Raw genomic sequence first — 25,017 nt, forward strand, 5'->3', positions numbered from 1 at the left:
TGATATACACACATAGCTGTACCAAATGTTACCTGGGTTTGAGTCCCTCTTTAAGAGTATCTTCGAAATCTTTAGAAGCTAAGAATAGGTGCCATCCAGGCCTTGAAGTCTGTGTTGTAGGTGAGGCCTGGATCACAGTGGATCACAGTGGAAGGTGTAAAGGAACCAGCTAGGCTTTTTTTTTTGGTTTTGCCTTTTTTTTTTTTTTTTTTGGCTTGGAGATGGGAGCTTAAGTGACTTATGTGCCAGTACAACTCCAAAACCTGTGCCAACACTGAGAATTGTGCTCTGTTTGAATCCAGGCTTTTCCTCCTCCTCACTGCCACATTAAGCCTCTACTAGTATGGAAGCAAATCTTTTCTTTCCAGTGAGGCTGTGACTCAACAGGATAATGGAAGTTTACAGACAGTCCAGTGCCTAGCAAAGCCAGTGTGAGCCTTTCTCCAGCTTCAGCTTGGTCTGGACTGAGGCACGATTCAGTGCCATTGATGTCCCAGCTGTCTTTCATACAGAAAGATGATTCTTCACTCAGGACAGAGCAGCCATAGTCACCTAAGTGCATTTTGAGAGGGAGGGGTTTGGCAATGTTGCAGAAAAATGAAAACAAAAGAGCAAAAGCTTATTATGGCAATGCTCAGATTTCTGCATGAGAAAGTCCTTAGTGCGTCTGTTACTGAGCTGTGTTCCTGTGACCTAGTTTGTTTCCTGAAGTCAGAGGAGCAATATTAAATGTGTGAGTATTTCTGGATGGAGATAGGTATTACAAGGAAACCAGATCAAAGGGGTGTGATTTACGGCCATCGTTTTACTAGCTTGGTTATTTTTCTGAATAGTGGCCTAAACCCATTCCCACAGCACTGTGTGAAAATTTCCCATGAACTTAATGTATACCCTAGAAAGCAATGGGCTCAGTCCTTTCTCTATATAATTTTGAAATGTCTATATTCTTATCTAAGTATTTCTTCTAGGGAGCTCTGAAAGCCAGGAGATGTACGTTTTTAACTTGACATCGCTCACTGAGTCTGAAAACATCTTGTCAGCTTCGGTGTATTACTATATTGGTGACCTGCTGCACGCTAAGCGGAACTGTTCCCAGTCTGAAGGCTGTTCTCATCACAGGCACAGGAGACCTGAAAATCAGATACATCTTTCAGTTTGGACCTTTTCTTCTGTAGGGAACCGGACTCAGAGCCTGGGACGCTTCCCAATAAATGTCTCTGCTGCTTACCAGGATGTCCTTTCCTGGCAGTGGAAGGATATCACTCAACTCCTGCATGAAGCAAAACAAAACAACAAACTCCTGATCGGTGTCAGGATGGATCTGACCCACCATCACCCCTGGGAAAGGGCACCTTCTCACTATGAACCCTACATTCTGGTTTACGCCAATGATTCTGCTATTTCAGAGCCAGAGAATGTTGTCTCTAGTTTGCAAGGACACCATCATCCTCTGGCAAGGGTTTTTCCCAGGCCAGAAAACCACGTGAAGAGCAGCCTTAGGAGGTGGCGGCGAAAACGCTCTGCAAACATCCTGTTGCCATTGCAGAATAATGAGCTTCCAGGAGCTGAGTACCAGTACAATGAGGATGAGAGATGGGAAGACAGAAAGCCCTACAAAACCTTCCAGCCGCGGTTAGCAGAGAGGGCAAAGAGTAAGAAAAAGCAGAGGAAGAATCACCACCAGAAGAGCCAGACTCTCCAGTTCGATGAGCAAACACTGAAGAAGGCAAGGAGGAAGCAGTGGAATGAGCCAAGGTATTGCGCCCGGCGCTATCTCAAGGTGGATTTTGCAGACATCGGCTGGAGTGAGTGGATTATTTCCCCTAAATCCTTCGATGCCTATTACTGCTCGGGGGAATGCCAGTTTCCAATTCCAAAGGTACAGTCTATTGATTCTTTTGCACTGTCTATTACTGTAAACTATGCATTTTCTCTCCTGTGTCAGTAAAAGGCAGCTGGTTACCTCTTACGTGTTCAGATCTAGTAAATAAGTGATATCTTTGTCTCATGCTGCAAGGAGTGGTGGTTGGACAGCTAGTAAAAAGACAGGCTTGTAAAGGTAATTAAAAAAAAATTAGTCGCTTTTTTGTCCAGAACCCAAATTGCCATAAAACATTTCCTGAATAGTGCTTATGATGTGTGAACTTGTTATTAACCTGTCTAATAAACATAATACGAGCCAGATCCAGAAAAGTGCTTATTAGACAGTAGTCATTATGCCTCAAAGGAGTCTTTGCTGCCAGACTCATGCTGGTGTTGGTCAGCATGGCACACTCCAGGAAAAATGTGTGCCTCATGAGCTATGACTGTCACGATGACATAGAGACTCTGTGGAGCTATGGGAGTGGTTGGGAAGCTCTAAGTGTAAGCAAGAGTCAAACTTCTATGACAGACCAAGTGAATCCAAAAGCAATGGATTCCAGCCCACTGACTTTTGAAATACTCTCTGGATTGTGTGAGATTGTTGCATGCAGATAGCGAGAAAGGGTGATGTGCTTTGAGGCCTGTGACTTTGGTGGATGAATTCAGCTCTTTGAAAGCAAATGCCCAGTGTCGTTATTAGCAGCATGGACCCCGCCTGGAGTCTACTGAAACCTGAAAGTAGGATGCAGTATTTGAGACTGGCTTGAAATGAGGGGTACGCAGAAATAATGCCTATGGGACATGTCAGTAAAGGTAGGGCTTTTGGTTCCACCATAACCTCACATTCAGGAAACTTTATTTCTGCCTCAGCAAAACTTCAGCAGTCAGTTCTGAAATCTATGTGGCATTTTGGTGGCTTAAGGACCCAAGGGAGTCACCCTTTGAAAATTACAAGTGGGGAAATGTACTGAAGGGGATGGAGCCCAGAGGAAGCAAGCTGAGGAAGGCAGGAGTCTCTCTTTGAAAGAGAGTCTTACCTGACTACCTCCAACTGCAATGGCAGGCTTTCAGGTTTCGGATCAAAGGAGAAAATGAAAGGGAACAGGAAGAGATACCTGTCATTCCTGACCATTCACATTACCCTTGAATACATCACATTGAGCCTTTTACTTTATTGTTGATGGGAACCGTGCTCTGTCAAACCAGTAACTTGGTATGCAGGTTAGAAATTCTAAAAGCGCCGGACCTGGACTTCTTCCGTTCTAGCTTTAAGGACATGTAAATTACAAAAATGATTGCTGTAACCCTCTGCTTAAGACTGGGTGTTGTACAATTGCTTGGAGGGGGGAATTACAGATCTAATATTATAACAACCCTTTAGGGAAAAATACAGTTGCCACTTTCGAACAGTTGGCGTGCACGGAATCTACGTCACCACAGTTCCCTAAAATCATACAACCTGCTATCCTAGAGGAGCAGTGGAGGGTGGAACGGAGTGGAGACACCGCAGCCAGGCTCTGCTGTACTCCCTGCAGGACTGGGAATGTGATGGTATCATACAGCCAATAAGCTGAATAGCGGCTGCAAAATATATGAGAAGATGTCTGTTGCTGGGCCAACAACTGTGGCAAAGACCAAGCAAGAGGCTCATTATCTGCGAGAGATGGTCAGGAACTAGGCTCCTTTAGCACTTCAAAGAAAAGATAAGCTTTCTAACAAGGACATACTAAATGCTAAAAGAAAGCAAACTGCTGAAGAGATGAAACTCAAGGATGCTAGGGTAAAATAATTGTGGTAGTGGGAGGTCGGACCTCCTACTCACATGGCCCCCCCAAAGAGAGTGAATCCCCTGCTCAGGGAGCATGCACAGTAAATTTAAAATGAACTGTACCTTTAAATGAAAGCAAGAGAATTTTACACCAATCATAGTAAAGGAATGTAAGACTAGAGTCACTGAAGCTCTACCTGAGAGTAAGAAGAGTATAAAAAGTGAACGAATGAGGGGACAAGTGGGGAAAACACCACTGAGAACAAGTGAAGGGAAGACGCCACCAAGACTGACTTCTGGGACCAGCTGACAGGCTGAGCCTTGCTTCTCCCCCACTTGGGACGCCTTGGGTGAGACTTAAACTAAGTACTTCTTTGGGAAGCTTAGAAATATCTCTAGAGAGTTACTTTTTAATATTTGTGGCCAGGCTGTATTGTAACTTTTCCACACATTTTAGACTTTACAATATTTTACTTGAACGTGCCTTTTTGCAAACAGTCCCTATCACTGGCAATCCAAAGAACTTGTCTATCTGTTGCTAATAAAGCTGCGCTGTTAAGTAGCTGGTCATCAACAGTTTCTCATTGAACACAACCGTACCCTAGGGTGTGGCCGTGCTAGTTCATGAGCATGACTGGACTGGCAGTGCAGACTGCTATCAGTGTATCCAGACCCGTGGTAGTTTAATATACATGTTAAACGTGACTGGACTGATAGCGGTAAATTTGACATCACCTAGAATTTAACCCTAGCTGCACCCAACCTCTCACCTCAGTGACAGAGTTGGAAGGCGGTGGGTGGGTGGGTGTATTTCCTGCTAAATTACCCCATTCTCCTTTAATGCGACACTGGGTTAGCATTTCTGTTTGCAGCTTTAGTTATAAAAACCTTATCCTGACCATAAAAGAGCATTGCTCTGATTCTTGTTTAGGAGAAAATGAAACTTAAACCAGAAGAGTTAAAAGTACTTTGGTTCAAAGGAATGAAGGAATGCAAAAAAAAAAAAAAAAAAAGTGTCTCCAGCTCAGCTGGTCATGGCCCCTGAAATATTCTTCACTTAAAATAAGACACCTGCTACGGGCTACCATCAGCATTAGAAATGAAACAAAGCAAAGAGTCAAGTACATGTTGGACATTCAATGCTACTAGAAGACCATTTCAGTCAAGTTCCTGGTATTTCTGATGATCAGAGCAGTGGGGCAGCATAGCAGCTTCTAAGAAAGTCTTGATAGTGTCTTATAAGTCCAGAAATGTTTAGGTTCACATTTCCTAAGGTTATCAGGTCTGGCTTTCTTGGCTCTCAAAGTAGGTGATAGTTGAGGTGCTGATGAACTCCCAGGATCTAGCACTTGCTGGAGAGTAACAGTTTCAACCCAGTGACTAGAGATGTTGTGTTTGTGGGTTTTTTTTTACATTTGGTAGGCATGCAAAATACGTTTCTACTTTCTGAGGCAGAAAAGCTCTCTTTTAATAGTCAACACGTAGCATATATTTCAGGGTTAGCCAATGCCTGATGCAGAGACTGGGAAGAACCCTCTTTGCCTGTAGCTCCTACAGTCTGGATTGAAACTCAGATTGCTCAATAATGTGCATGCTCAAGAAAAAAGATGTTCTCAAAAAAACTTTGGGATGTGGTGTTTTTAGAAGCCCTTGTTACTGATCTCTCCTTGCTCCGAGTGAAATCTAATCCTGCTGAGAGCTGATAGGAAATGAATTTAAGACAGAAGTCTCTCGTTAAGAGTCGAGGTCAGACTTTGAGAAGACAGATTTTCCAGCAGCAGAAAGCATAATGTATATTCATGGAGATAAACTCTCAGAAACGAAAAGTAATGATAAAGAAGCACTGTAATAAGAAGGTTCCTATTCCTCACACAGAGCCTTTGTTAGCACCTGCAACTGGAAATTCCCTAACATGCTCCATAAACTCAGGGCTTAGTTCCCAGAGTAACTTCAAACCTGTGGAAAGAAATACAGTGAGCCATACAAATGCTTCTGCAAGTAAAACGTCCCAAGATTAATTCAGTACCAGTAGTTCCAAAGAGGCAAAACGAAGCTTAAACTTATGTTTGACACTCCAGAGCATCACAGAGAGGTACAAACAGTGCACACAGTGGTTAACAGGTATTGCTTGGGTGAAAGACGAGTTCCAGCTTTGCCTGCAAGTTGTTCATCTTTGGGTAATTCGCTTGAGGTATTACACTCTGCATCAGAAGATTTTCAGATGTGTGCAGCCAAATTTTTTTCTGCCAAATTCAGGTTCTAATTTCCTGTGGATAGTAGCATCGGCCTCTGAGATGTTGTAGTTTAACTCCATCTCCTCTGATAAGTAGACTTGTGGTATGGCCTACTGTTCTCACAGTAATTGAGTCTAGCAGTCCCACAGGAGTGTTATTTCTCCTCCTTTTCACCCCTCTGCCAGTACGTGCTATCAGAAGTGGTCCCTGCCCTGGAAAAAGCTTATAATAGAAAAAAGGTGAGAAATAAACAGGAGAGGTGGGTATGCAAATAAAGCACAGAATGTAAATGACTGCGTTGACATGAAGCAGAAGGTCTGAGCGCCATGAACTAAGCCTGTAGTGCAGGCCTGTGAGGCCGTAACCAGGATGCTGGTTTTCTTCTACAAATTCCTGCTGAAAGGTGTAATCTGAACTTTCTGTGTGAAACTCTTCTTAACTCGGTTGGGTGAAGAATTACAGCAGCAGTGCATTATAGTTCTTCAGTCACTGCAAAGCTGAATATTTGCTGCCATGTACTGCAGAGTGAGCTAATTTGTTAAGAGAGCAGGTTACTGAAACACATTGTGTGTGGTTCCCTGACAGCAATTGGTAGATTTCTGTCCATGCTGGAATCCAAATTGTTCCTTTTATGCACTTTTTAAATCACGGAAACGAAAACGACCTTGTTTTTCAAAGCAAGTGAAAAGCTAAATTACATAAAAAGGGGAAGTGAGCATCTTCCAGACCCGTGTCTTACTCTTGAGCCATGTGTTATATCTGGTGCTACTAATAAGACGGTGTTTGCAAAATGACACTCTAACTGTCAGGCAATAACAAACTAATCTGTACCTATGGGTATATAATGTTCCCTTGCTGAGGGCAAGCTCCTAAACTTGATGACCTGTTGGGTAATTATGAACAGATGTGCCTCTTCCCCCTCCTCCCCTTTCCACCCAAATTTTCTGGCCTTGCCCTTTCCCTGATTTCAGTTAGGCCCTTTGACTGCTTTGTGTTGGGCTTGTGTAATGCCACAGAGTGTACAGGCCAGGCAGACCCTCTCCCAGGTCAGGAATGAAAGCTTGTAACAGACATCTTTTGCCCTGCTCATAATACATCCCTAATGAAATTCAACAGGGCAGCAAGTCTCCCAAGGATGTGTGCGGCTTAGCAGGTGCAGCTTGAGCCACAGCTGGACTCATTCACAAATTTGGCAGTTTGGAGTCAGCTCAGCACTTTTTCCTCCCACCACTCCTCTGGCCCTCCCCTGCTTTTGCCCTCCTAAAAGAAAGTCGCTGCCTGCTTTTTGTGACCACGTGCTGGACAGAGTGTAGGTGGCCCGCAGGCAGCAGCCTAACTCACCCTCCTCGGTCAGGGCGTTACACCAGTTCAGTACTCCAAGGGGGATTTCAGCTTTCTGAGAAGTGCATGCCTTTGCATTTTACTTTGATCACAGTTAAATTCCCACTGGCAGAAGCAGAGTTAACGCCAAGGCTGTTTGTCCTCAAGAGCATGCCTTAAGGGCCAGGGGCAGTGTATCCAAGACAGACTTCAAGTCAGTATGGAGAATTTTCTGTATTGTACAATACCTGTATTAAACAGAGATATTTCTTGTAGCATACAGTGACTGAATGTATCTGGGCTATTCCAACCAACAACCAAGGCAATGCTTGAAATTGGTTCTGTGCAATTTAGTGTTTTAGTGGTATGGATTCCATATCTGAAGGGGAAGGGTTTCTAATGAGACCTTAACACAGCATATGGGGAGGCCTGTTTTTAATTCCACTGCTACTGGCAGTGGGAAACGGATCTCGATAGATGTTCTACCTTTTGATGTCTGATCAGTAGGCTCAGGAGGTCTGTTTGGCTCCCATTTCTTTCCTGTGGAGCGTGCTGCACTACAGCTGAGTAAGGAAACAAGCCTGGATGCTACCGGAGCCTTCGCTTCCTTTTGCAGACAGCAATGATACAGAAATCTGCGTTGTGTGCTAAACTAAGACATTTTTGTCTTAGATTAGCACACACTATCAACTACTGCTGAGGAGTATAGATACTCTTGAATTCAAAACAAGCACACAGAAATGTCTGTCTTGAAATCAGCTACCTAGATGGAGAGTAATATCTTTGTAACCGTGCTGGGAAAGTCTACGACCATTATGAGGGTGATGTGACAAGCTTTGCATTTGTATTTTAAACACAGTATCACCACAGCCCTGCATCTCATTCATCCGATGAGCTATGATAGTAAACAAACAGCAACAGGGGAAAAAGATTAAGCTCTGTGTAATGTCTGCATTTAGCAAGGGATGTGTAGGATTGGCACCATTTGTTGCTCAGCCTTCCTGCAGACAAAATAAGTTCCTCGTGAAAAGAAGAAAAACATTCAAATTATGTCTGACATGTACATAAAGAAGAGACGAACGCTCCCCAGTGAATCCTGTTCATTTCTGTGTCAAGTGGTTGCAGTTCTCTTTTGAGATCAGTTTCAACAATATGATACAGAAAAAGTCCATTCTGATCCATTTCTGTCAGAATTCAGGGAACAGCTGTCTCCATGAGAAGGAAGGAAAATACAGCTGGCATTAGCTGTAAGCTATGCTACCGTCAGTAGGGACAAGTTAGACATCGCGTGTATTGCCAGCAGAATTGGAAGCAGTTGCTCTTAAATGTACTAACACGCTACACAAACAATACACTGAACTGGAATCTCACAGTTATTCCTGTGCTTTTTGAATGCAAGGCCATTAAGACTTTCACCTTGGGTAGGTGAACCCTTAAGACTCATTTTTCCCCAAACAAATTGCTTGTCACAGCAATTTGGCCCAAGTGATCTTGTTCTTTCTATTTCTCGGTGGCACCTGTCTGAGCATATTGTACTGTGTGATTCCCAGGTTCTATGTATTAAAAGGGCTCTAATATGCATTGTTAAAATTTCACTCTTACAAAATCAAAAGTCTCTGGCTAAAACCTGCATCTTGTGTGTTTTTCTTGCTCACCTGTCTTTCATACAGATGCTTGGATTTGGAATGGTTTGAGGGTTAAGAGGTAAAGCTTAGTATTTTTCATTTCTATGAATATATTCATTATTATTTTTATGAGGGTATTAATGTATTCTGGTTTTGTGAAGAAATACAGTTATCTCACTGGTCAGATTTGCTTTTTGTTCATATCAAACCAAAGTGTGATCCTATTTACGTGGGTATAAATCCAGGAAACTTTGTCCTTTGGAGAAAAATGTCACCTTAATATGAGGAACAACTGACACAGGATTTGGAGGGTCAGTTACTTGGCAATGTCACTGATGATGTATACTACAAACGAGAAGTGATTTGGCATGGAAGAACAAGCAAAACAACCTAACCGTACACGAGAACAAACTGTAACAGTTAGCATCATGGCATAAAGTACTTGAATTCTCTCATCTGCATGTGTTTTACCCCCTTTTGTTTTTCCTAGCATTCCACCAGCTAGACTTCCCAGCCTACAAATTACATTTCTTTCACTTCCCTAATGACTTGGCCTGCTAGCACACTGACTGCCTCCCTGCCAGCTGAACAGGACTAAATCGCAGCCCACATTGTAACTTAATTCTCTCAGAAGAGACTACCTTGACCTATAGGTACACCTTGCTGCAAGGTCCACTGGCCTGGGCATCTTCCTGGGAAGGCACATCCCAGGGAGAGTCCAAGCCCCTGCCCCCAGAAAGATGCTTGAGCTGAAAGTGGTGGAGCAACATTTGCATCCAGTGGTCAAAAGAACCAGGCCAGATTCGCATTCCCTGCTGCTGGTTCAGAACAGCTATGGTGACAACCGGAAATGGTTGAGTAGAAGACAGATTAGCTGTCCCCACAGGCGTGGGCTCTCCACAGGGCCCTTCTTCGAGAAACCTGTTTTGTTCTAGAATATCTGGGTCCATTCTAACATGGGTGCAGTTACATTTTCTGCTGTATCTTTCTCTTGCAGGCCTTGAAGCCATCCAACCATGCCACCATCCAGAGCATAGTGAGAGCCGTCGGGGTCATCCCAGGCATTCCCGAGCCTTGCTGCGTTCCTGACAAAATGTCTTCTCTTAGTATCTTATTCTTTGACGAAAATAAAAACGTGGTTCTTAAGGTGTACCCCAACATGACAGTGGAATCCTGTGCATGCAGATAACATCTCAGGAGACCCTTTTGAAATGCTGAGGTAATCACTCGCTGTTTGGGGCAGGGGTGGGGGGGAGGTGTTTCATCATACCTACTTGTTTGCACTGCCAATGCATTTCCTTTGGACAATAAACAAACCAACAAATTTAAACAGATCCAAACAGTGAGGATGGAAATGGAATGGAAACCAAATAGCATTTCCAAGGAAGGAGAATACAAACTTCGTTCATCTCTGAATTTGACTGAGACACAAGTTTTGGCAGTGGGGACTGACTGTTTCTGTCAAAATTGAGAGATGAAAGAGGAATTTGCAGAAGACTCTTCAAGATTTTTGAGACTGCCAGAAGGACATACTGATTTATTTTTGTGCAAGATTCTGGAAGCAGCAGTAGCTGTTAATTTTTATCTCCGTTCTTATGGTGACTGATGGGGAAGGAGATTAGAAATGTACTATTCTTCATGTTAAAACTAAGCTTTCTGCCTTAGGTTATTGAGTAGTGCAGCAAGGAAGAAAAACAAATCTGACATCCTAAGAGCCTTTGACAATCCAACTTACACACCTATCTTCTTGGTAGGACGTGTCACCGATAGCCTGTGTGTATTCATTTTAATTGACATAGGGTTTATAATTCAGCTTATTAGATGTCAGTATCCTTGGTTGGAAGAACACAGAACACAGTGCTGTGTGCATAATTGCAGTACCTCAGAAATGAAGAGTTTTCTCTCAGTGCCACTGTAGAAACGCAGCAGGCCAAGGGTATGAAAGTATCACACTCAGTGAAGCGGCTGAGTGACTTGTTCTCAACACAATTCTAGAACATAGTTGCAAATAATCTGTGAGTAAATCATGGTAGTTGATTCCTAAACTGAAATTATTTGGTGCATAATTCTTATCTGTAGGCATTCACTATAACTATGTGATCAAAACTGCCTCTGGTTGGTGAGTTTTGATTGTTAAATTAATCAGATAATAGATTTCCCCTCCTTATCTCAGTTCACATTCCTGAAAATGAAATTTGTTGTACCTATGCTGTCAGTTTAAGATGTCTTTTAAAAATTCATTTGAGAAACTACAAGCAGGAAAGAAAACATCCAATCAATCTCAGGCACAGCTGCAAAAAGGTTTTTGTGCTATGGAGTAAATGTTCACAGAAGTACTTTAGACAGAACCCTGGTGCCATTTCCAGCAGCACAATATGTAGAGGGTGATGCTTTTTGAAGCACTTTTGGGTGACAGGAGCGATGTTTTAGTTTGCGCTAAGAGTAAAGGTCAAACAGCCTTTTCCGTAAGTTACGCCTGTAACTGACTCTCTGAAATAGTGTAGTTAAAGAGCAGATATTCATAGGGAATAAATTAATTCCCCATCATCAAGAGAGTTAAACTCTCTACTCTGGAGTCAGCAATTCCTTAGCATATTGAAGGTGACGACAGTTTTCCTACATAAATGCCTTCTTGCAGCTTCACAGCTATTTGAGGCTAGTTTAAACACTCAGTCATTGACTTTTTTTTGGTCAGTGGTGCCATCATGACCCCCCAGGAGGGATGCGGGGGTTATCCTGCTGCAAATGAGGCTGCTGCCTCAGAGAAGGGCAGTCAGTCCCCCAGGAAAATTCTGGGGGAATGGGGACCCTATAAAGTGAGGAATCGCTGAGCCCCAGCCTCCCACTTGGTGGGATGAATTGGGAGTGGCTGGCTCTTGGGCAGAAGGATGGGACTGAGCCAAACACAGCTCAGTTTGTGAACAGTGTCCATCACAAGCAGTGCCAGGAATGGGGCTCCTCAGAGGAGAGTGCAGAGGTCGGATGCACCCTGGCCCACCCCTTGGATGTTAGCAGAGTTACCCAGATCAGAATAGGATGTTGGCAGCCCAGCTTCCCAACTTTTGCACTGCAGAACAGAGGCACTAACTAAATACAGGTGTTTTCCTGGCACAGCAGTCTGGGCAGCCATGCTCTGAGTCGCTCCCTGGGACTGAAGCCGGGTTTGAGACTACAGGCAATGCTTTCCAGTGCTGTAGTGAGACAGCCTGGAAGTGGCCTTAAATGCATCACCTGAAAACAAACATGGATATGTTATGCTTGGCATTCACTGGGATACAGCCAGACTTTTTCATGAACCATATCGTGTAGAATAGCTACAGTCTTCCACATAAAATGTGATCTGCCTCTTCCAACTCTAAGCTAAGAGTGTTCTCTTCAATTAACCACATAGAAGTGAGACATTTTATGCCCATGACTTGTTTTGCATTTGTATCTGTAAATGAAACTTTCTACGTAAACCCATGTCTTGCATCAGTAATGTATTAATCACACAGGCAATTATTTCTGTATATATTGTATTGGTAGGGACCTCAAAATAATTTCCAATTCATGTTATTAATCACCATTTTAATCTCAGATCAGCACAGGGGGCTTTTCCCACTGTTCTGTTTTTTTAAATACTATTTATTGATAAATGGCTCTGCTTCCCATCTACTTACATAGTATCTGATGCCTGCACATTAATTTTTATGCCTGGCTCAGAAGATGGGCAGGAGAATGTCTTCAGCTGGGCAAGTTCGCTCTTCAGATAGGCTCTTCTGGGAGCAAAGTCCCCAGTGAGGAGCAGGCTGTGAGGAGGCAGCTGTAGAGAGCTCTTGAAAATCCTGCTCCTGGAGGCTGAATGGGGAATCTCACGGTAAGTGTGCAAAATATAGAGTGCAAAATAAAACTTGCAATGTGGTACCTTGGCCCAGGAGAATTGCCCACTAGAACTAATGATCCTGTTCCGCTGAACAGGGTCACAAGGCAGGCTCTTCTTTTTTCCTTTGTCTGGGGGCCCTGAACTTGCAAGGAGCAGAGCGCCTTTCATGAGGTGCTGAGCAGCCCTGGGGTTGCAAATGACTGTGCTCCGCCACAGGGCTGGCCCAAAAGCTTTGCGCACTCATATCTGTGGAGAGGCTCAGCAGTGTGCGGGAGACTGACGTTTTGTTTAGCAACCCATTTCTCCTTGTAAAAACAGACCTTTTAAATGTTTCTGTTGAAAGGTTAATCTTTGTACAGACAATGTCAATTTAAAAAAATAAAAATTACCCCCAGAAAAGAAAAGTTATTTTGTATATGAAAAGAAACTTTTACAAATGCTTTTAATTTATTTTATATCTGTGGCCATCTTGTTCTCTTAATGGTTCCTTCTTTATCTCAGTGCTCTTTAGACAGTACAGTTTTCTCTATTGTTTCAAAGGTGAAATGCTAGAACTGTAGTCAGGCTTGCAAGGACAGATCACGGCCACACTGTGAAGGGCATGTTTCACTACTGATGTATAAGCTTGCCTGATTTGTATTTTTTTTCCCTTCAGTAATGGAAATTTTCACAAGGAACTCTGGAGAAAATATAAAATAAAATCACTTTTTACATGAAAATCCATTTTTTTTCCTGTGTGGTACTCAGATCTTTCCAAGACCATAAAAGTTCTTGCTGCTTTCTGTGTGCATGTTCTCTGGAAATGCATCCATCTCGAGTGGTTGTTTGCAAAGGCCATTCAGAGATCATCTTTACAGAGCAAAGTACAGAGTGGTGAGGGAGTGGGTGCTATGGATTCAGTTAAAGGTTAGCTAGTATGACAGTTAAGAAGCTGCTGAGGTTACCAGGCCTGATTGAAGGCCCAGAGGTGTCGGTGGGCAGGTACCTGCCCTCCAGGTATGGCATGACTTGCCCCAGCAAGAGCTCTCCTGCTTGAAGTAATGTCTTGCCTCTCATTACAAGAGTGTGGTGAGAGCGGGGACCCTGACTCCGAGGGAATTTTGGATGCCTCTGACTGCTTGATTGTTCCCTGCCAGCCCAACCCAGCAGGTAACTTTGCGTTGGGGTCTCAGAGTAATATCCTGCCCTCTTGCCTGGAGGTAGCCTGGGTTCCCAAGCCACAGGGATATAACAGGTCAAGGAAGGCAGGTCACAGCTGCACATGATTATGGATGGATGGGCAGGAGAGCCTGTCTTGGGCACGACGATACCGCACATCCTTCCCCGCTTTCTCAACCCCCATGTTGCACTTAAAGAAAGGTGCCTGGCACTTTAAGGATCATAACTTACAGATGCATTTTCTTCTGCAGCTCAGGGAGCTGCTCCAGGCTTGCCTCATGTTTTGATCACTGCTGCTGAGAGGGATGTTAGTTATTAACAGAGAGGTGCTTACAGCCCCTGGTAAACCTGAACTCCATCATTGCACAGAACAACAGGAAAGCACAGTGGGGTGCGAAAGCACCCAAGCAGGGTTTGCTTGCTGGTAAATCCTTCACAAATCAAACCTTCTATACCAAACCACTAACCCCCTCCTTCTGAGCAAGGCTCAGGATTTTATATGCTTATTTTGAAGAGGAACAATCTTCTCCCAGAAAGCTGGAATTTAGATCTTACCTCACGCAAGGAGGTCACACGTGTGTTTCAGAGGATGTGGAGAAACAGGGCTTTGATGTACAAAGCTTGCACACACACAAAAAAAGCCCAACACATTTTTTCTTGCCCTGTGGAATTTTCATGAGGTCTTTCTGAAGAGATGCTTCCCTCTTTTCAGCTTCCTATTTCACTTTGAGGTTCCCTTCCTGCAACACAGACCAGAGAATCCTGTTCTTATATATGAGCCTTTTTAGCAAGCCCCAAGTTACCCAGATTTCCAAGGAATTTAAAAAACCATAGCAAACAAAGAGCTGAATCTAATTTAGAATCTTATTTTTTAAAAAAAAGCTTTTCCCAATGTCAAATTTTTATCATTAATTTCACATCTTCGAGTCTGCTCTCTGCGCAGCCTCCTCCTTGCTTTCCACCTGTGGGAGGAATTGCCTCATTGTACTCATGCTGCATCCTACCTCTTTAGCACTGCCTCCCCTCTCTCCCTAAAACTCTACCATGCACAAAATATGTTAATTGTAACATGGTGCAAATCCATTTTCCTTGGTCTTCTGCTTCAACACATCTTATGCACTTAAGGAGCATCACATCCGTAGGAACCATTTATCCAAGCACCGATGTGCAACCGCTTCAGTGGTGAGAAACAAAACTGGGAAATGATGTTTGGTAACAGGCATATTAAGGCATGCACATCTGTCTGTATCTCTTGATTTACTCCTGCTTATTCATCCATAGATCAAAAAGAAGTCAATCAGAAATGCTCAAACCTGTCACAGGAGGCAAAATAATTTACTGCAATGTTCAAGCACACGGAACTCAAAGAGATACAGAGCACCAGCCTTGTGCTGCCTTGCAAAAAATGGGTAGGGAGGGTGAGTTTAGGGCCGCGCACTACACTACAGCCTAGAAGGCTGCCTTTAATTGTCTCTTCTTTCCCACACTTTCTGCATAATCTCGAGGAACTCAAACTGTTAAACTGTCAGGGGTGTCTAAACCCAAAGCTACATAACATCTCTCCAGATGGCCTTCAACAATCAGCAAGGGGCTTAAGTCTCTTGGGACTTTAGCTCCCATTTGGTCGTGTAGCGATAAAACAACTCACTGCTTCACTGCAAGGTCCTAGGGACCACAGCAGGGGAAAGCTGTGTCTGCCTGGAGAGAAGTGGTTGCATAGTGTGAAGAGAAAGACGTCTCACCTGCTTTTCATTGCAAGTGAGACCATTCAAATCCTGAGCTACCTCTGGATGTTGTTGGCAGTTTATGGACAGAGAAGCCCATCCATTTCCTTTCCAGGACAAAGACCTGACCTTAGTCTTGAAAGCCAGGGACTAATCTGGCATAAAGGGAGGCAATGTTTTCTCCTGCTGCCCCAATAACTGGGCAAAAATCATGGAGTGGAGTTGTACCTGAAACCCAGTTCCATTTCAGCCACTGCAGTGCACAGTGGCCCATCTGCTCCGTGCTGCTTCCCCCACTCAAGAGTAAGTTGCCAGGACCCTGCCAGCCTCTCCAGCAGGAGAGCAGCTCTTAGCGTGAGGAGAGAGACAGACCCTGTGGGACAGAGAAACACCCTGTCCACATCTGGCTGAGTCCAACCTGCCCACAATCCCAGAGAGTCTCCATGTGTCAGGATGGCTGTTTCCTCTCGTTCAATACAAAAAACTTACAGGCTTACACATTATAACATCCGCACCCCTTTATGTAGGAATTCAAACCTTTGGGGCACTGAGGTTACTTCTTCCCCTTTTTATTGGCAGATGATTCTGATTTACAAGTGATTCAGGCAAATTTATACCATGCTGATTGTCACTAGTTTGCACGCAATTTTTAAAAGAAATATTACTAGCCTCAACAATTCAGCTACTTTCAGATTACTCAGTCCTCGATGAGCCCCATAGAAGAGAAATTTGCTGTGCAAAGGTATCTTTGTCTCTTTCACCTATGTCATGGTTTAACCCCAGCCTGCAACCAAGGAGTGCCACACAGCTGCTCACTCACTCCTCTGCCACAAGAGATGGGGAGGAGAATCCAGGAAAAGGTAAAACTCAAGGGCTGAGATAAGAACAGTTTAATAATTGAAAGAATAAGAATAATTGTAATGGAAAGGAAAGAGAAGGGGAGAGAAATAAAATCCAAAGGGAAGAGAAGGAAACAACAAGTGACCCACCACAGATTTGCTTACCCCTCTGCCCCAACCAATGCCCAGCCGGTCCCCCAGCAGTGATCAGCAAGCCCTGCCAGCTCCCCCCAGTTTATATACTGAGCATGATGTTCTGTGGTATGGAATATCCCTTTGGCTTGTTCGGGTCTGCTGTCCTGGGTCTCCTCCCTCCCAATTTCTTGTGCCCCTCCAGCCTTCTCACTGGCAGGGCCTAAGGAACTGAAAAGTCCTTGGCTTTGTATAAACATTACTTAGCAACAACTAAAAATACATTATCAACATTATTCTCACACCAAATCCAAAACACGGCACTGCACCAGCTACTAAGAAGAAAACTAACTCTATCCCAGCTGAAACCAGGACAGTCTATCAAAGGCAGTGCAGGTGTTTTCATAGTCAGCAATTCCTAAGGAATGATGAGCTTCATACCAAACACTTTCCCAGGTTCTTTTACCAAAAGCTTTTAGTTTTAAGAAAGAATGGAAGAAATGCAGCAGGGGCCCAGGAACAGCAGCTTTTTCCTAAGTCATCTGTTTGTGTCATGAGACAGAAAAAATGGAAATAAGATGCTTCCAGAGGGCCTGTGCCAGGTTACTACTGTGTCTCTTCCACGCATACGTTACCTACTGCTGGGCACTCACAGGGGGAAATGGGGTGAGCTGGAGTCAGGATCAGTGCTGGCACTGATAAATGAATGGCCAACAAGCTGACAAAAGAGGGCCAAGGCTGAAAAAGGGTCACCGGTTTTGCCGGCAAGGCAGTGGGGTGTGACTCGGCAACAGCTCCGATGAATGCAGTCAGGGACTGTGGCTGGCAGGGAGAGGCAGCAGAAATCCCAAACCCTTTGCAAGGATACCAGCCAGATCAGGGCAGCAACCAAACAGTACAACAGATCAGGGGAGCAGAGCTGGGCTGCACTGGGCGGCCAACCTCCCCACTCTCCATGAGTCCTGAAGGGGCAGCTGCAAGGATGTGGTGAAGTCCTGAAGGGCCAAGGGGTCCAGGAAGGCTGGACATTCTTAAAGAAGGTAGTCTTAAAGTTGCAGGAGCAGGCTGTACCCACGTGCTGAAAGATGAGCTGACGGGGAAGAAGACCAGCCTGGCTGAACAGAGAGCTTTGGCTGGAACTCAGGGAAAGAAGGAGAGTTTGCCACCTTTGGAAGAAGGGGCAGGCAACTCTGGAGGATTGTAAGGATGTCTTAAGGTTATGCAGGGAGAAGATTAGAAAGGCAAAAGCCCAGCTAGAACTCATGCTGGCTGCTTCCATTAAAGATAACAAAAAATGTTTTTACAAATGTGTTGGAAACAAGAGGAGGGCCAAGGATAATCTGCATCCTTTATTGAATGCGAGGGGGACATTGCCACAGAGGATAAGGAAAAGGCTGAGGTACTTAACATTTTCTTTGCCTCAGTCTTTAACAGCAAGCCCAGTTACCCTGAGGGTACTCAGACCCCTGAGCTGGAAGACAGGAATGAGGAGGAGCAGAATGAAGTCCCCACAGTCCAGGAGGAAATGGTGAGTGACCTGGTGCTCTACTTAGGCATGCACAAGTCTGTGGGGCCGGATGGGATCCACCCGAGAGTACTGAGAGAGCTGGTGGAAAAGCTCACCAAGCCACTCTCCGTCATTTATCAACAGTCCTGGCTAACTGGGGAGGTCCCAGCAGACTGGAGGTTAGCCAACATGACATCCATCTACAAGAAGGGCAGGAAGGAGGATCCAGGGAAGTACTGGCCTGTCAGCCTGACCTCGGTGCCGGGGAAGGTTATGGGGCACATCATCCTGAGCACCATCACTCGGCATGTACAGGACAAGCAGGCCATCAGGCCCAGCCAGCACAGGTTTATGAAAGGCAAATCCTGCTTGACAATGCTGATCTCCTATGACAAGGTGACCCACCTAGTGGATGAGGGAAAGGCTGTGCATGTTGTCTACCAGGACCTTAGTAAAGTCTTGGACACCATCTCCCACAGCATTCTCCTGGAGAAATGAGCTGCTTATGGCTTGGATGGGTGTACTCTACACTGGGTAAAACTGGCTGGATGGCCGAGCCCAAGGAGGGATGATGAATGGAGTTACAGCCAGCTGGCAGCTGGTCACAGGTGGTGTTCCACAGGGCTCAGCACTGGGGCCAGTCCTGTTTATTGTCTTTACCAACGATCTGGACGAGGGGATTGGGTGCACCCTCAGTAAGTTTGCAGGTGACACCAAGCTGGGGGGAGTGTGGAACTGCACAATAAGGGTCAGCAGGCTCTACAGAAGGATCTGGACAGGCTGGACTGATGGGCTGAGGCCAACTGTATGAAGTTCAACAAGGAGAAGTGCCGAGTCCTGCGCTTGGGGCACAAGGGCCCCACGCAATGCTACAGGCTTAGGGAAGAGTGGCTGGAAAGCTGCCCAGCCAAAAAGGACCCGGGGGTGCTGGCTGGCGGCTGGCTGAACATGAACCAGCAGGGTGCCCAGGGGGCCAAGAAGGCCAACAGCTTCCTGGCTTGTGTCTGAAAGATTGTGGCCAGCAGGACCAGGACAGTGATCGTCCCCCGTACTCAGCACCGGTGGGCTGCACCTCAGATACTGTGTTCAGGTCTGGGCCCCTCACTGCAAGAAAGACCCTGAGGGGCTGCAGCGTGTCCAGAGACGGGCAATGGAGCTGGTGAAGGGTCTGGAGCACAAGCCTGATGAGGAGCGGCTGTGGGAACTGGGGTTGTTTAGTCTGGAGAAAAGGAGGTTCAGGGAGGACCTTATTCCTCTCTACAGCTACCTGAAAGGAGGCTGTAGTGAGGTGGGAGCTGGTCTCCTTTCTCACATAAATATTAACAGGACAAGAGGAAGCCTCTTCAAGTTGCACCAGGTTAAGTTCAGACTGGATATTAGGAAAAATTTCTTCACTAAAAGGGTGGTCAAGCCTTGGAACAGGTGCCCAGGGATGTCATGGAATCACTTTCCCTGGCCATGTTTAAAAAATGTGTAGATGTGGTTCTTGGGGACATGGTTTAGTGGTGGACTTGGCAGTCCTGGATTAATGGTTGGACTTGATCATCTTAAAGGTCTTTGCCAATGTAAGTGATTCCATGAAAAGTCATCACTTACACTAAAAACTAGGTGTAGGTAGCATACACCTGGTAATTTTCTGTCACTCTACTGCTGCTTCTGCTTGCTTGTCTCTCCTTGGTGCTCACCTGCATCTCTGCTCTGATGTGGGAGCTGTGGAAAGGTGCTGCCATCTACCTAGCCCAGGCGGTCTGCTCCTCAGCTCTGTCCTCTGTCAGAAAGCATCATCACCTGTCCTGCCTCCGGAGACACCTTCTCTAGTGGCAGAGGTATGAGCTTTCACCTACATACACACCCACCACAAAAAAAAAACCCAAACCAAATAAATAAATAAAAAAAAAAACCCACACCACAATTACAGCTGTGTTTGTTAGAGAGCAACGGCGGGGGCCGGGGGGGTGGGGGAGGAGCGTGCAGTTAGAACTGGATTTCTCAGGGAGTTACAAAACAAAAGCAAAGCTGACACGACACAAAGGGAAGACGGTGCATAGGGATGCTGAGAGACCTTGCACAACACACAAGAAATCATTGTCAGAATCTATTTTCTACTGACCTCAAAATTTAAAATAATATCACACTTTGCAACACTAAGGACAGTCTAATGGTCTTGAGTGTTTCTTTCCAACCTCCCACCATGTGCAGCATGCTGTTCAACCCCCTCAGCCTGAATGCCTTTTTTCCCCCCTTTTTTATGACACAGTAACTTCTCTGGTTCTGAGGTGGTGTCTAAAGTACAGCTATCTTTTACAGACAGGTTGGTTTAGTTCAAAGAATGTTTAGACTGGACTGAATCTGCTTCTGTTTCTGGAAATCATCAGTCCTGTGCATACAGCCTGGAAAAAAAATGAACAGAAATACTTTGGGCCTGCAGAAACTGGAAAACATTTGAGTAAAGGTTTAGTGGGGAAATCATTATCTGTGGGGCATCCAGGTGAGTGAGTCAGCTGCAGGAAAGTGGCTCTGTCCACAGAACGGCCTCTTCTGTCTCAGTCCTGTCGGAATCATGGGGGCAAGAAGTACAATGCAGAGTGAAGAATCTGGACTGCTCTATGGAATGTGATTGTACACAGCACACGTGATGCACTGGAAATGTATTCCTTTAAACTGTGAGTTAAAGAAGGGCTATGGTTGGTTGCTTTGTGAACAGCCGACACTCTAAAGATGCACTCATCTAATTGCTAGTTGTATTAAATCTATCATGTTTCTATTTCTGCATTTAAAAACCCTATGTAATTACTTATAAATAAAATGGGAAAACACCATCTCAAACATGGTGTATGGGGTTCTTTTGGGGAGAGATATATGACAAAAAAACCCCAACCTGTGTGAGATATGACACATGCATGCATACTTACAATGGTCAGTGCTCATATAAACCCTGAAAAGAAAATCTACTTTTTAATGATGCGAACTAGCTTCCAGTGCATAGCTTGAGATGCAAGCCTCTGCTTCCACAGTCTGCTCCCTCTTCAACTGTTTATGGTTAACATGAGGTTGCACAGGCTTTGCTAGCTGCAAGTCAGGCAAACAAAACCATCAAACAGCTAGTGCCTTCTTCTACGGGCTCCATCCAGCTTTCATTAAAATCAGTGGGAAAATCTTCTACTGCCTTTATTCTGACTGACGATTGTACAGAGCCTCTGAATCGACTTGCAGACAAAGCGATGCCCCGTGCAGCATGCACCACCGTTTCACCACACTGTTCCTTTCCCACGGCCCATGCAATGGATGTGACCCCACACATAGTGAAACCAGTCTGCAAGGGTTCCCTGCGCTCTGCAACGCTGTACGTCAGGTGTGGACACGGGCAAAGTCAGCTTCTTCACTGGCCTTGGGACGTTGTGGCCACGTAGTTGAGGGAAGTATCTCCAGAAGGATCTCACCAGGAGGCTGGGACCTCATTGGAAGGAAAGCCAAGCAACTGACAGAGAACCGGTGCTCTTTGCCAATCTATAGATCATAAAGTTAAAAAAAAACAAACCCCTGCCTTTTTAAAGTGCCCTATTTTGACTCCGTCACATTTGATACAGCGTTTAAAAATTGCTGGAAATCTCCTACAAGCCTCATGCTAAGGAAAGTGTATGCTTAGGAGTCTCAGGACAACGGGTTCCCTCAGGAGCCCGGGTGCCCAGGGCAGCTGGCACAGCGCAGGGCAGGAGCTCTGAAAAGAGCCTGTGAGCTGAAAATAAAAGTCAAGCAGCACTGCATGCCGCCCCCGTGAGCTGCCCTCCCGAGCACTATACCTTACGCGAATTAAGGGCCAGAAAGGTCAGTGTTTCTGTTGCTTGTAGCCTTATCCACGCCCTTTGTCAGTGTAACCGTAAGAAAGTGGTGTAACCGTAAGAAAGTGACCCTCAGTGGCCGCGAGTGTGGCGGCGGGCCTTCCTGCGCTGCCTCACGGCGTGCCCTTGCCGAGACCCCCCGCGAGCCCCCGGAGCCCCGCGGTGGGTGGGCCGAGGTGCCGCTGCCACTAGGGACGATGAGGGCCCACAGGACGCCATGGCTAGAATTGGCCAGCAGGGCGCGCGGGCGCCCCACCGCTAGGCGAGGGGGCGGGCCCGTCGGCGGGGCGGTCCTTCCTGCCGCCTTCCGTTTAACGGCTGCCCGGCGCGCAAGGCCCGGTCGGTCTGTGTGGAGCCCGAGCCGCGGCTGCGTGAGGTAAACCGGGTCGTGAAGCGCCTCTTTGCGGTCCCGTGGCCCCGCTGCGGTCCTGTGTGGGAGGCCCAACCCTGGCTGCTGCCGCTGCGGCGGGCTGCTGGAGGCCGCTGCCGCGGTCCGGCCGTCGTCAGCCGTGTCGTCAGCCGTCCCCTCAGCATCTGCGGCCGCCAGCGCCTGGGGACGCCTCGGGGCCTCGCGGTGCTTGGGCCTCGCCCGTGGAGGGGCCGCCTCGGAGAGCTGCGTAGCTGGGGCCGCGGCCCACAGCGCTGGGTGAGCCCGGGCCTTGGGGTGACGAGTCACAGCGGGGACGAGTCACAGCTCCGGGCCCTTCTCTTGCTTAAAGAATAGCAGTGGGTGGGAGGGCGTCCCTGCCTCCCTGGGCAGGGGTTGGAAGGAGGAGCTGGGGAAACTGGAGCTGGGAGCAGGAGATGCTTCCTCGGGGTCCTGCTGAAGAGCCAGCGTTTCGGCCAGGTGGCTCTCCTGGACAGTGGTTTGGCATGTACAGTGACACGGGTAACCATGGGGTGGCAGCCGGTGGTCTGTGGGTCCATCAGAGAAGCCCTGCTCAGGTATGGCTCACTTAGCCAAACAACTGACAGATGCAGGTCTATCCCTGATCATTTTCAGGCCACTTGAAAACATCGTGGCCAGGTATGTTTTGTGTGGAGAGGTGACAGATCTGTAGTCTGGAAGGTCTTTGGGTGGGGTGGTATTTTTTGCCTTAAAACTCTCAGCCTGTCTCGTGTCGTCTCATAAAATGTTGCAGTGAGTCCTGTGACTGCAGCAAATGGCTTGGTCCAGGGTTTTCTGGTAGATAATTTCTGAAAGCATGCAGGTGTAGGGATGGGGAGGTTTGTGTAGGGTTATGGAGCTGCCTGTGCTTTTGTGTTAATGTAAATCTGCTGCAGGCTTCTTGTGTCAGAAAGCATTTGGTGCGTGGTTGTGACTGCGTAACAAATGTATTGGCTCCTAATGTGTGGTATATCTGTACTGTGAACTTCTTCCTACATCTTCCTGGTTGTCTGTGTAAATCTAGCTGGATATTTTTTGCATAGTGGTGAAGCCTATCAACTTGAATGAAAAAGAGCAGGAGAGCAATAAAGAGAGGTGATCCACTTGCTGAAGCTCCTTGGAAACCAGTGTTCTTTGGTTTTATTTTTACAGAGTATGTGGCTGGGGTCAGTCGTGTGGTTTAATTCTTGAAGGCTTATAGGAATGAATTTTCTCTCTGGACTTTAGCTCTTACTGCTTTGTGGGCTGAATTTCTTAGGCTGTCCTCAAGAACCATTTAGCCCAGTTTCTCTTGATCAGGGTGTGTTAGATGATACCACCCTCAACTTTCCTACTAAAAAACTGCTAGCCTTTGCCCTTAGAAAGAGCTGTGCTTCTACAAGCCCCGTGTGTTGTGTTTCAGAGGGAACTGGGAACAGGGTACTGTCAGAAAGGCTGCCAGGAGGGGTCTGCTAGAACGGCACTGGGGCTGAAGCAGGTAGCCCGGGAGGGGCTGCTTTGGTCTGGGGGTTATGGGGAAGAGGAAAGAGGGGTACATGCTCCCTGGTGTGGGAGGAAGCCCCTCTCTGCAGTCAGCCAGCTGAGGTAACCTGTCCCACAGTTATGGGTGGTCTTGCAGCTCCAGGGACACAGGAGCTAGCAGAGTTCTGCTGCTGCCAGGATAGAGATTAAACAGAATTATTTTCCTGCCTTTAAAGCTTCTCTGATCCTTCAAATAACTTTCTGATGTGTGATTTAGAAACTCGTTTTAGCTTGGTAACATAGCAGAAATAATGCTAACTTTCATTTACCAGAAGTGATACCTATTTTCATTTCATTGAGTTGAAGGAGAATTTTAAAGGAGCAGTGAAGACTGCTCTGGAAACTTGTCAGGGTTGGTATATGTCAAATGTTGCTAGCAGTGCTTTCAAAAAATTATTCTTGTATCCCAGTTCCCAACAAGCTGACTATACCTGTGTAACAGCTGACTAGTGTTTCTTCCTGCTCTGTTTGCAGATAACAGAAGCTGCCTGGTGTCTGAGTGCTTAAATGGGTATGGTTGGGATTGTGGTACACAAGTGCTGCTTTGAATCTTGGGTAGTGCCTGCATGGTGGTGTGGGAACACTGTACCTGTCTGTAGCTAGATGTAGCGTACCTATTTCCACTTGAACTCCAGCATTGGGAGTACCTTAAAGGTGCACTCACAGAAGTGTGTAAGACTAGACTAGAGCTGTTGAAGTCCTTGCACCTTAGCCCTTGGCTATGTTGCTGTGCTTGTTGCATGCTCTTAAGACATGGTACTGCTTTTCAGGTTGCTCCTGGTCTGACGCAGTGTATAAAATAAAACATTTCCTCACTATTCCTTTTTTGTCCAAGTACATAGGACCCAACTCACTCATTCTTAACTGTTTCCCCAACTCATTATGTTCTGTAAGTAATCACACAGATTGAGTCACAGGGTGATATGAAACTATTTAAGAATACGGGTGGAGGGATTGAAATTGAGAAGGGGAGGGGAGATGAAAACAAACACTTTCTGCCTCATTTTTGGTGCTATTATCTGCTGATACCTGGAATAGTTTGTGGAATTAAGCACTTCTAATCCTGAGTGGTGGTCTGAACAGGTGTGCCTTAAGGCAGTAGTTGGAACGTTAGAAACTGAGCCAATCATTTGCTGGCAGGGTCAAGCTTTCCTTACTGCCTTTTGCTGGGCAGTGGCAGGCTGGGGTTCAACTCTCCTGAGCCTGAACCAGAGCTGAGTGAGTGGCAGAGGTGACA

General features: G+C 46.0%; 1 protein-coding gene across 1 annotated transcript in view; it reads left to right on the plus strand.

The window, feature by feature from the left end:
* Positions 1-25,017, plus strand: part of BMP3 (bone morphogenetic protein 3) — a 69,929-nt gene that overhangs the window by 26,982 nt on the left and 17,930 nt on the right. The window contains exons 3-4 of the mRNA XM_080409169.1: positions 969-1,879; positions 9,808-22,517. Of these exons, the coding sequence (XP_080265295.1) occupies positions 969-1,879; positions 9,808-9,999 (1,103 nt within the window). The 3' untranslated portion in view covers positions 10,000-22,517. The remainder of the gene's footprint in view (positions 1-968; positions 1,880-9,807; positions 22,518-25,017) is intronic.

This window comes from Falco punctatus (assembly GCF_963210335.1).
Source record: "Falco punctatus genome assembly, chromosome: 1".
Classification (NCBI taxonomy): Eukaryota; Metazoa; Chordata; class Aves; order Falconiformes; family Falconidae; genus Falco; species Falco punctatus.